We start from the raw sequence: 11507 nt of genomic DNA, 5'->3' as shown, positions 1-11507 counted from the left end.
CCATGAGTTTCCATCACTTTATTTTGCAAAAATAGAAAACTCAGCAATATGCGACACAGCGGGGTGGAGGGAAGATGTAAACAGAGGGGAGGGGACAGCACCCTGACCCCCCAGAAAAAAAGGGGAGCCAAGTGGGAATCTTATTTGGCAGCTAAATACAAACTGGGGATTGGAGGAAGAAGGGAGGGGTCACAGGGGCCCTGGGCTCCCCCTCCCAAGACCCCTGGAGGAAGGGGTCAAGTCCAGGGTGTAAACAAAAGCTAATAAATAAATAGAGGTTTCCTCTGGGTCAGGGAAGGATCAGCTAAGCAGCGCCCACCCCCCCTTCCCTGGGCCAAGCTGCTCTGGAGATCAAGGTAGGGGGAAGGCACTAGGGGGAGACGGATCCCCTGGTCCCTCTGTAGTGTAGGAGGGTCCCTGCCCCGGTGGCTGAGATGGGAGGCAGGGGAAGCCCAAGGCACGTGATGGGGCCAGGGGAGGGGCTTGTAACGGAGGGCACAAGGTCAACTCTGGGCCCAAGCAAAGAGGTGCCGAATGGACCTGCATCTGTCCCTTTCACCCTCTGGCACCCACAGAAATGCAGGGCCCAGCCTGCCCCAACCTGACCTGGCACGAGGCCGGGGGACGGAGGGCAGCATGCACCCGGCAGGTGCGTTACGCAGCATGAGGCACCAAGGGCAGGGGCAAGAGGGTGGGCTCAGCCCTCCCCCCCCATGCCCCCTTCTTGGTCTCTAGTGTTCCTGTTTGCTCCCAGAGGCCTAAGCACCTGGAAGAGGAAGGGGCTGTGGAGCTGGCAGGGTCTTCCTCCTGCCCTGGGGAGCCTGGGTCCCTGGTGTCTGAGGGGCAGTGCTGAGATTTTAGAGTCCAAACCGAGGCTCACCCCTCTGCCCTCTCTCCTGGTGGGAACAGGGCAGGCCCCCGAGACCGGAGAGGGAGCCAGTTAGAGCAGGAAGGGGATGAACACAGAGGCACCCCTGGAAACTTTGGCAAAAACAAGGAGCTCATTGGAAGGGGTGGAGAGAGGGCAGAGCAGGTCCTCCCCCAGTAACTGGCAGTGTCTGGGAGATGGTCAGTCTGCTGCCTGGAGCCCCAACCCCCACAGCAGGGGAAGTCAGGGGCCCTGGTCAGGCTGGGGGCTGCAGCCCCCTTTGCTCTGGCCCCGGGGAACCTCATCCTCGCCAGAAGCCTTAGGGTGGGGACCAGGCTGCGAGGAGTCGTCCTCAAACATTTCGGGGTTCTCCAGCATCTCTCGGATTAGGGGAGGCATCGGGCCTGGAATCTCCATCTTCAGGGTAATGGCCCTTTCTGCTCCTGCAACAGAGGGACAAAGAGGTTCAGGGGAGCAGAGGCCCACGCCCCCTGAGGCCACCTCCCTAACCTTTCCCCCCGGGGGCTCCCAGCACAAGCCCGCCACCTCTCTGTCCCAGCTCACCCTCTCCCTACTCCAGGGCTCCTGGGAGCCACTCCTCTGCCTGCAGCTCCTACCTGCCTTCTCTGCCAAGTCTGCTGCCCACTCATTCCATGCTTCAGGCTCAAAGATCACACCCAGCCCAACTGTCAGTCCCATTCTCCAAGCACTCCACTTTCCCAGGTCCACAGCTAGCCAACTGTGCCTAGTCCGTTTCTTACCAAGCTTTACAATAATAGATAATACTTATTGAACCCCTATCTGCCACGCATCCTTCTGAATCATCACCGTCCAACAGAATCTTCTGTGATGATGGAACTATCTGCTTCACCCAGTACGGTCCTCACTAGCTCCTGGGCACTTGAAATGGGGCTACAGCCACTGAGGAATTGGCATTTTTAATTCAGAGCAGTTCTAAGCCTGCTCTGTTAACTCGCTTAGTCCTCACAATTACTGATAGGGTAAGTCTAAGGATAGCCCGGCTTTCAAACAGGAAAACAAGGTACAGTAAGTAAAGGAATTTGCCCGAAGTCTCCCCACCAGCCTGCAGCTGAGCTAGGATTCCAATGTAGACCGCCTGATTCTCTGTTCTGGTCTCTGCTTGTCTGCCCGCCTGACCCGAGACACCAGCAGGTCCAGGAGGAGACAGGAGAGGTTCCCTCATGACTGACCCTTGGTGCTGATGCCCCGGAGGTCGGTGATCTTCATGAGCATCCTTGGGAACATGTAGGGCTGGCTGGGCCGCCGCCGGCGGGCATAGAGCCTCAGGGCCTCCAGCAGTGGCTCCTGCAGCTTGTCTACTTTCTCGGGTTCCTCCAGGTCCATGCGGTCTACAGGAACAAGCACAGCGCAGTGAGAGAGGAAGAGATGGGAGAGACAGTGACAGGTGGCCCATCTCCAACTGGCCCTGCCCTACGGCCTCCCAGACCCCCCCACTCTGTCCCATCAGCCCTTTGCCTATTGTTCCTGAGCCTACCCAGACCACCTGCCCTGCTCTGAGCCCCGTACCTTCTCCCCTCTGGTAAATCATTCTTGCCCACAACCCCTATCTCAGCACCAGTTATCTGGGATCTCCTCAGCTCTCTCTCTGGCTCTGCTCTCCTTTCTGTCCTGTGCCCCAGGGCTGCTGGGGAGCCTGTACTGGACCTGAGAAGTCTGTGCATGGGGCAGGTGCAACAATGCCCCAGGGGAGGGACCAAGGTCTCCTGCCTGGTCAGACAGCAGGTATGGGGTGCGGTGGGAAAGGAGTCCGAGTAAACGCTAGGGGGCGCCCCCGCACCTCCGCAGATGAGGCAGATGGCACTGAGCAGGCCTGTCTCTGTGTCATCCATCTCCAGGGGCAGGAGCTGCCCAGCAAAGGCAAAGACGAGGTCTGTGAGGGGCCCAAAGCCGGCGTTGTGCATCTGGGTCCGGTTCAGGGTCAGCCCATCAGAGAAGGTCATGGTGTCCTGCTCTGGGGTGTACCTTGTACAGATCCGCAGCATCTGGAGGTGGGCAAGGGGACGGCTTAGTGCTGTGTCTGGGGAGGAGCCCATCTCAGGTGGGGAGAAGAGACGATGAGGTGCACACGGAACAGGAGGGGGTTAGATGCAGAAGGAGGGCAACCTGCAGCAGGCAGGGGGAGGGAGGCAGAGGTGAAGAATCTCACGCTGGGGAGGGAAGAGAGGTCAGAAGGAGGCAGGGCGTCCAGAATTGTAGGATCGGGTCTTGGGGCAGGGGTAAGATCAAAAAAGCTTGGGTTTAGAGGAGATCTGGGGAGTCCCAGATTGGAGAGGGGTGGGGAAGATAATGAGATCTTTGTGTGGACCAACTCCTTGGCCTCACGTGAGGGTCAGGCTGTGGGGAGAGACAGGCCACCGAGCTTAACTCACCAGGATGTCCAGGCAGGCGGCCTTGAGCAGAGTGATCTGGTCAGCAATGCTGAGCCCTGTAAAGCCAGGCAGCCGCTTGGCAAACTCCACGATCTTGATGATGCACTTGGTGGCCAGCTCACTGAACTTGTCCCAGAGCCCCAGATCCAGCTGCACCCGGTGGTCTGCACTGGAGTTCTACAGGGAGGGCAGGTGGGAATGCAAGCTAAGGCCCGCCCTGGGGGCTGTCTTCTTTTGGCCAAAACCCCAAGCTCTCCCCTCTGCATTCTGTTGCCCTTCCTTGTCCTCAGCACCAGACCGTGACCTCAATACAACCCTGACCTAGTCCCCAAAGCAAATGGTCCCCTGCCCTCACTGGAGACTCACCGTGGTATATTTGCCCAGCTGGCAGAGTGAGGGGAAGGTCTCCTGATGAGCTTTGCTGACCTTGGTGATGAGCTCTTCTAACTGAGGGCTCAGCTCATAGCTGTCAAGCGACCCCTCTTCCTTCACCTCTTTCTTCTTCTTATTCCGGTCATTCCGCACGGCTTGGGGTGAAGGCACACGGAGAGGATCAGGACCCTCAGAACCTCCCTCTGGGTATCTATCCCCTCTCACCCTAATTATCATGTACTCAGTCCTTATCATGAACATCTGTTCCCTGGGACCCTAATCGCTGCCTCAGTTTCCCTAGCTCCTACACTAGCTCCCATTACCAGGCTGGCTCTCTCCAGCCCCACCCAGGGCCTGCAGCCCCTGCTCCCTCTCCAAGCCATTCGGCTCCATCCTGCCCTTCCTGTCACCCTGCAGGAGCTGAAGGGGGGGAGCAGGATATGCAGGCGGCAGGATATCCACTTATAGCCTTGGCAGCACAATGGTGCAGGGGAGGGGGGGGCACCCCAGATCCACCTCAGGCTCAGTCTTGGGAGCAGGGGAGAGGACTGGCAAGCACCCCCCAACTACTTCCCCACGAAACAGGGCAAAGTGAGCCAGTAACCCCCATTCACTCACTCAGAGGAAGGATTAAGCTCTTCGAGGGGAGAATGGCAAGGGGTGGGCCCTCCTGGGTGAACGGGCACTAATCAAATAGGACTGGCCAGGGAGGAGGCAGCACCCCAGGGCAGGCCAGGTCTCAGAGGTCAAGGAAGCGGCGGCAGGGCAGCGAGTGGGAAGAGGGTAGCAATGACAGCGTAGGGCAGGAGGGCTCCTGCTCAGGCCAGGGCTAGGGGCCCATACCTTCTTTGGACATGCCCACTTCGAAGCACTTCTGTAGCCGGCAGTACTGACAGCGATTCCGGGTCACCTTGTTGATGATACAGTTTTTGTCGCGGTGACACGTGTACACCATGTTCTTCTGGATGCTGCGGCGGAAGAAGCCCTGGAGTTGGGGGTGGGGGTGGGCAGTGAAGCAGGATGCTGGGAGTACCAGCCTCTCGCAGGCCTTGCGGGGGGGCCCCAGGCCCGAGCCGGTCTCTGAGCCAAGTCTGTGCAAAGCAGCCCCGCCCGCTCCACAGCCAGAGCCCTAACACACGGTGTCTGCCCCTCTGGTCTGGACCCGGACTCAGCGCGCCCACCCCCACCACTCACACACCTTGCAGCCTTCACAGGAGCTGACCCCATAGTGGTAGCCAGAGGACTTGTCATTGCACACGAAGCACGGCTTGTAGACCCGAGGCGGTGGAGGGGGCGAGGGCGAGCTGGGCACCATCTCCTCTGAGCTAGTGCTCTGCGTCTCCACCGCTGGGGGGAAAGCAGTGACATGAGGGTCGGGGAGCAGGGCCCCTCAGATCTCCAGGCACCCTCACTATACACGCACACCCCATTCCCACTTCTCCCTCCAGCTCAGCGGTGACACCACCATCCTCGCCACAGTGACTTAAAGTCCCAAGGACCATGTACAGCCCCAGAGCACACTCTTCCAGAAAACCACTCTGAGTGCACCTCCTGCAGTCTGGCCATCTCCCTGCACCACAGTGCCAGCCTGAGCCCTCGTGACACTGCTCAGTTCCCCAAATTCCAGGCCAAGGCCATCCTGGAAGTTAACTTCCCTGGGCCTCAGTTTCCCCAGCTATAAAGTGGGCAGGTGGAGGGGTAATGGGCTGTGGCTCTGCACTCTTTAGTCCCTGTCTGTCACGTCGGTCCACCGCGTCAGGTAGTCTACTCCCACCATCCTCCCCCTCCTGAGGCAAGAGATCTGGGGCCCAGGAGGCAAGTGCCCACCACCTGTGGCTAGCGCCTGGCTAAATGACCTGCCGGGGTACTCACTAGGTCAAAGAGGACCTCATTTTCTCTCAAGTAGTCCAGGGTGGATAATCCTCCCGCTTTTCCCTCTCATACCGACCCCCCCACACCCGCCGCCGGCAAATAACTGCCCGCTTCTGTTTCCCCAGAAACCACTGAGGCAGTGGAGCAAATGGGACATAGGTATCAAGAAAACAGGTTAGAAGACACGCAGTAGCCTTATTTGACACCTGAAGGAACTGAGGCCAAGAGAGGGAAGTAGCCAACCCAATGCCACACTACCAGTTGATGGTGGAGCCAAGACTGCAGGTCCTCTGACTAGATCTACGTGGCCTGGCAGGGACTCAAGAGAAGTTGGGGAAGGAGAGACTGAGGTATTTGCTCAGATTCTCAGGTCCCGAAGCAGTTGGGGGTGTAGCAAAGCAGGAAAAGTCAGGTGACAGTAGGTAAACAGGGCTCATGGGGGATGGGAGCTATCTCTGGACCCTCTCTGAGCCTGTGTCTTCACTCCTAAACTTCCCGCACAAATACCCAATCGCAGCTCAAAGGGGTCTCAGCCCAGGCCACACAGAGTGCGTGGGGCCAGGAGGACACCCTCTGTTCAGGAGGCTACTCAATAGACCTTTTTTGATTTTGCGGGGTTTTGGGGTCTGTAGTTGATCTTCAGAGGCTGGAAAAATCTATAAACTATTCAACCTGTAGGACCTGTTGCCCAAACCTAAAGGGCCCAAGTTAATGCAAGAAAACACTGAGGCCCTCGTCCCACGCACCCACCTCATGAGCACCTTCTGGCTTCTAACCCGCCGCAGCCCACCTGGTCAAAAGTCTGCCCCATGCCGCCAGCAGGGCAGAAGGAAAGCCCAGGATGCTGGGGTTCCGGACTAGCTCCACCCACCCCACAGGAGGGAAGCCCTCCCCACCCCCCAACACACAGACACCATTAGCATAAGAATCCTGCTGGAGTGAGATTCCCCAATGGAAAAGGACAGAGAAGAGGGGAGGAAAGAAGGTGCCTCGCGTCTATTCAGGACCGGGGGCGGGAGCCTCCAGGAGGGGCTGGTGCTGAGAGATGTGGGGCGGGCTGGAATGCCTTTCAGGACCCCTCCTGGTGTCCTAGGAGGGCACAAGTGCGGCCCAGAGGCCAGTGCGTGGGGTGGTACTCACTCGGGTGCTGATGCCCTCCCTGCCCGCAGAACGCTGCCTCATTTCCTCTCTTGCGAAAGGGCCTGGGTGCAGTCAGACTGGCATGGGGCAGTGCCAGGCAATTACAAGACTGGGGCCGCAGGGAGACAGGCCTGGGGACAGCTTTTCCTGTCACCCCTTCTGGGCACCCCTCTGGCACAAGCCTGCCCCCTGAACCCTAGAGTGCAGCCCAAGGGCTCTGGACAATCTGGGGGCGAAGGGCACAAGAAGGCTAATTGGCTCAAGGCTGCTCAGATTCCCTTCTCAGCCCTGAGCCGAGACACCAGCATCGGGATACTGCTCCCAGGCTAGGCAGGGGCCCCTGCTGGGGAGGAGGGGGGTGGGCTCTAGGTTTTTCTCCTTTTAAAGCCCAAATTGCTGAAATTGAGGAAATTCCTGGCCAGGCTGAGCGGAGCTTCAAACAAACTCTTTATAACCGGCTGTAAACGCTCCCAGCTGCGAGGCACAGGGCCGAGAAGCCCAGACTCACAATCTGACACACACTTCTTTGGAGACACTCTCACATCGACACCACGCAGGGCACAAAAGCGGACATACTACCAATGGGCCCCTATACCCCAACCAGCCCCGGGCACCGAAGAACACACAGGCGGGCCTGAAAGCATACCCACTCCAGCCACACGGCAGAGGTGGACGTACGAGTCATGAAGCTGCCACACAACATCCAGCTTCACATTTGCAAGAGAGCAGCTCAGCGACCACACACCCCGGCCTGCCAGCGCAGCACCAGGACACCCGCAAACACCCACAAACACACCATGTGGCCCTCTCCTAAAGGGACCTCTTTCCTTCCCCGATGTAGACACAGGTCTAAACTACTTTCTCTCTGAAAGTGTGCGGAGCAGGCCTGAAGCCCACCAAGACCCTAGAGGCCAAAATTATTGGTCCAAATTGAAATGCAAAAAACATACTGCCAGCCAAGTCCCTGAGACTGCCAAGCCCCCAAAAAAAGGACCCAGCCCCCACAAAAACTTCTCCTGGGAAAGTCTCCACCTCAGCACCCCTCCCAACATACCCTGATGCCCCTTCCTATTGGGCAGTGAAAGGAAGGTTAAGAATTCACCAGGATTTGGTACAAAGTAATAACAGTTCCATGCTTTCTCCACTCTATAAATGCCACACTTTTAATTCTTGCCCCACTCCACCCCAAAATACGGTCTCCTGTTTGCCACCTCCCTCCTCCCATCTGAGCAGCATTGCCCTGGAACCAAGAGACCGCCCCCCCCCCAAAAAAAAGAAGAAAAAAAGAAAAGAGAAAAAGAAAAAAGAAAAACTAAAAAAGGAAAAAGAACAGTAAAGAAAAAAGAAAAAGAAAAAGCCGAACTCTCGTAAACAGCGCTGCCGAGTGCCAAGGAGCGAGGCGCGTTGGCGGGGGCTCGGTGACCCCTCGCGCGCACTCCCGCAGCGCCCTGGGCCCCGTCCGCCGCCCGCCCCTTCCCAGCTGCCCCCAAGCCCCTCGCCCCGGCGTCCGCACCGGGCTACCAGCGCGCTCCCAGCCCCGAGTAAATTCGGGGGGTGTTCGAGGCTCCCCTCCCGGCTCCTCCCCACACCCCACCCCCGCCAGGCACTTCGGCCCAGGCTTCAAAGCCGCTTCTCATCTGGACTTCATTTTTACTGCCTCTCAGTCCCCAGCTTTTTATTACCGCTCTGGAAAGGGGTTCCAGGGCCCCAGGCCTGGCATCTCCCATTTCACAGAGAGGGGAAGATGGATATTTGGGGACCCAGGAGTCCTACTCTCCCCGCCGCTGCCTCCTCCAGGCCACCCCCCACCATAAACAGACTTTGCTGTAAACTTTTCGCTTCCTACTGAAGTTGTGTGTGTCGGAGCCATAGGAAAAAGTCATCTCTCTGCATACAACCCTGTACACATTTCCAAACGTTGCTTTTTCAGATGGGGGAGGGGCGCCAGAGCCCAGCCTTCTCCCTGTTGTGTGCACAAGCCCGTCCACCCCGCACGAAGAACACACAGGATGCACGCTCGAACACCGCACTTTCCAAAACCGCCCCCGCAGCCACGCTGGGGCACACGCCTTCCCGGCCTCACGCCACAAACATCCCCACACAAGGGCCGTGTGGACCTGCCAAATGTCCGAGGGCGACGCGGCGTGGAGAGACCCCCTACACTCACAGCCACACCGCCTACGTAAGGCGCTGCACCCTCCAGGGATTCACACGCTCTGCAAATATTTTTTACGCTCCCAACTCCCCACATGGACTCTATAAACGCCACCCACGGTCCTGGGTGCCATATCCCTCCGGGGCCACGGACCTGCGGGCACAAGCTACCAATAACACCTCGGTCTCTCCCTATCCCCAGAAATTCTGGAGTGGCATCAACCGCAGCTCCTAGCTAAACACCCACCATAAAAACCACACACACTCCAAACACTACGGCACACACCCAAAGGAGTAGCTGAGGTCCCCACGTTTAAAGGGCCAGTACCTCTCTTTCCTACACACAGCCGCCCCTCACATAGAGAGGGTGAGAATCTCCGCTTGCACCCCAGTTCCACCTTTTACACACGGAAAGGGTGAGCCGCTGCCTCTCCTGCGCCCCGCACCCCACCCCTGAGCTCTGGTACCTACATTGCAGACTGGCGGGTTGAGGCCAGGCAAAAGACTCAAATCCGGCGAAACAGGAGCTGCCCGTGGCTCTGCGCAGCAAGCCGGCCCCGGGCCCGGACGCCCCGTACAGCCGTCGCGGACCCGGGGCAAACGCTTCCATGCAGTCGTACATCGCGACCCGGCTTGGAGGGAAGCTGGGTGCTAGGAACACCAAGGACCCGCAGCCGATTCCCCCTCCTCCCCCGGCGGCGCCCCGCTCCTGGAGGGGGGGAGGGGGAGGGCTAGCATAGGGCGCCAGGCTGCATGGGGGGTAAGGGGTGGGCGGGGAAGAGGGGGATCCCCAGCAGGGGAAAGGGACTGGGCGGGGCGCAAAGCCGGGGCTGCCGCATCGGCCGCGGTCCGGCTCACTCTGGGCGCCTCGGCGGCTAACACTGGGGAGACCTTTTGTAAAAGCGAAGCCCGGGGGGGGGGGGGGGGGGGCTTGGAGAGCGAAGGGGGCCGGGCACTAAGACGAGCAGAGCTGGGAGTGGAGCGCACACTTACACACACTCGCACCCGGCGCGCGCGCTTGCTTAGACACATATCCGTGCATGCATTTATCTAGGCAGGCACCACGTATTTGCAAATATGCAATCGTGCGCATTCATATATCTGCACGCACATAAAATCATAGATGCACAAACGCCTGTGCAAGCACATCTAGCTCGGGAGAATGCTGTTAGGCATTCTGTCTCCACAGCCCCGAGGCTTTGCACGCATTTGCACTTCGGCGCGTGCCCCGGTCGGGAATGGGGGAAGGAGTGGAGGAACCAAGCACACGCATTTCCTTTTGAGTTTCCCCCCTCCCCTCGCCAACACTCTTTGCACACAAGTCGATACAGGCAGGGGTGTCAAGGAAGACGGGGGAGAGGGGAACATGGAGGTTCCCTGCGCGCGGCAGTTCTCGGGAGCTCGGGGACCTGCACTACCTCCACCCCCTCATTCCCAGGCCTGGCTCCTCCCTCTCCCTCCGCGCGCGCGCTTCGGGGCCGAACCATACATTCCTACGGCTCGGCGCGCGCGGCCTCCTCCTTCCTTCCCGTTCTCCCCACCCCGGGTCGAAGGGCCGGAGCGCGCTCCCGCCGTGAACTCTCCGGGAACCCCCCTCGGGGCGGGTGGCCGGGCGCGCTCACCTCCTCCTGACCCGGCCCCGCCCCACCCCGCCCAGGCCGTCGCCAGCGCCGCCGCGGAGTCCCCCGCCCCCTCCTGCGCAGCCGGGAGTCCACCCCTCCCAGCCCGAGCTGTCCTCCCTTCGCCGCGTCCTGGGCTGCCTCCCTCCAAGTCCCCTTAGCCCCGTCGCGCGACTGACGCTCCCCAGCCGCTCCACTGCCCCTCTCGATGCCCCTTCCTCAAGCCTGACTTCACTTTCAGAGCACAAAACTCCCACCCCAAACTGTCCCTACGGTGCCAACCGCGCCTCCGATGAAGTTGCCCTGCTGAGTGCCAGCTCCCCTCCCCCAGACTTTCTACCGTGCCAGTTGCCCCAAAGTGCCAAGGGCCCCTCTCGGCTGTAACTGCGGGTCCGGTCGTCAACTGTTCTCAGAGCCATTACATATCCCCCCCCATTGGCAATAACTGGCCCTTCTCCCCTTCCGTGCCACACTGAGTGCCCTTCAGATCTCCGAGGGCCGCCTCGCTGTCCCCTCGGTAGCCCCTTCCGGGCACTGAGCGCCCTCGCCCGGCGGAGAAGGGGGTGAGGGGGGCGGGGGTTTGGCCACGTCAAGAGTTTGCCCTCGCCGCCCGGCCGAATCGGGGACCCTGGCCCCAGGACAGCGCCAGCGGCGGCGACTCCCGGAAACCGCCCCCTCCCCCGCGCCCCGCCCGCCGCCCGCCCGCCCGGCCGCCCGGCGGGCCGGCCCAGCCGGCTCTGTCAGCGCCGCTCACACGGGGAGCGCCGGGGGAGCGGGAGCGGCGCCCGGCCGGCCCCTTCCCCCGCCTGGCGGCTGTGGCTGGGCCAGGGCGGGGCGCGCTTTTCTAAGAATCTGTTGTACCGGGTGGGGGGCGCACTGGGGGTGCTGCAGGAGTGGGGCGCCAGTTTGGAAGAATAAAGAGCAGGAAGGGGTGCCAGAGTAGGCAGGGAAAGGAAGGCGGGCGCGGAGGAGGGACCGGGGTGGTGGCCGGGGACGCGGGGGGCGGCGGGGGGCAGGGCTGGGAAGGAGGGCCAGACTTGTGGAAGCGGGGGGGGGGGGGGGGGGGGGGGG

At 60.3% G+C, this 11507-nt stretch overlaps 1 protein-coding gene across 8 annotated transcripts in view; it reads right to left on the bottom strand.

Moving 5' to 3' along the window:
- Nucleotides 1-3: 3 nt before the first annotated feature.
- Nucleotides 4-11507, bottom strand: part of RARG (retinoic acid receptor gamma) — a 20763-nt gene continuing 9259 nt past the window's right edge. For 6 of the 8 annotated variants that reach the window (XM_021686696.2, XM_021686703.2, XM_021686698.2 and 3 more), the window contains 7 exons: nucleotides 4850-4998; nucleotides 4495-4636; nucleotides 3646-3806; nucleotides 3280-3456; nucleotides 2688-2892; nucleotides 2080-2238; nucleotides 4-1311 (listed from right to left, as the gene is read on the bottom strand). In XM_021686696.2, coding sequence (XP_021542371.1) covers nucleotides 1112-1311; nucleotides 2080-2238; nucleotides 2688-2892; nucleotides 3280-3456; nucleotides 3646-3806; nucleotides 4495-4636; nucleotides 4850-4998 — 1193 coding nt within the window. In that variant the 3' untranslated portion in view covers nucleotides 4-1111. Of the gene's footprint in view, nucleotides 1312-2079; nucleotides 2239-2687; nucleotides 2893-3279; nucleotides 3457-3645; nucleotides 3807-4494; nucleotides 4637-4849; nucleotides 4999-8509; nucleotides 9207-9288; nucleotides 9597-11507 lie in introns of those variants that run through there. The other 2 variants (XM_021686701.2, XM_044915393.1) reach the window with 2 other exon arrangements.

The sequence above is a fragment of the Neomonachus schauinslandi genome, chromosome 5, assembly GCF_002201575.2.
Source record: "Neomonachus schauinslandi chromosome 5, ASM220157v2, whole genome shotgun sequence".
NCBI lineage: Eukaryota > Metazoa > Chordata > Mammalia > Carnivora > Phocidae > Neomonachus > Neomonachus schauinslandi.
This window is presented reverse-complemented; position numbering and strand designations above follow the sequence as displayed.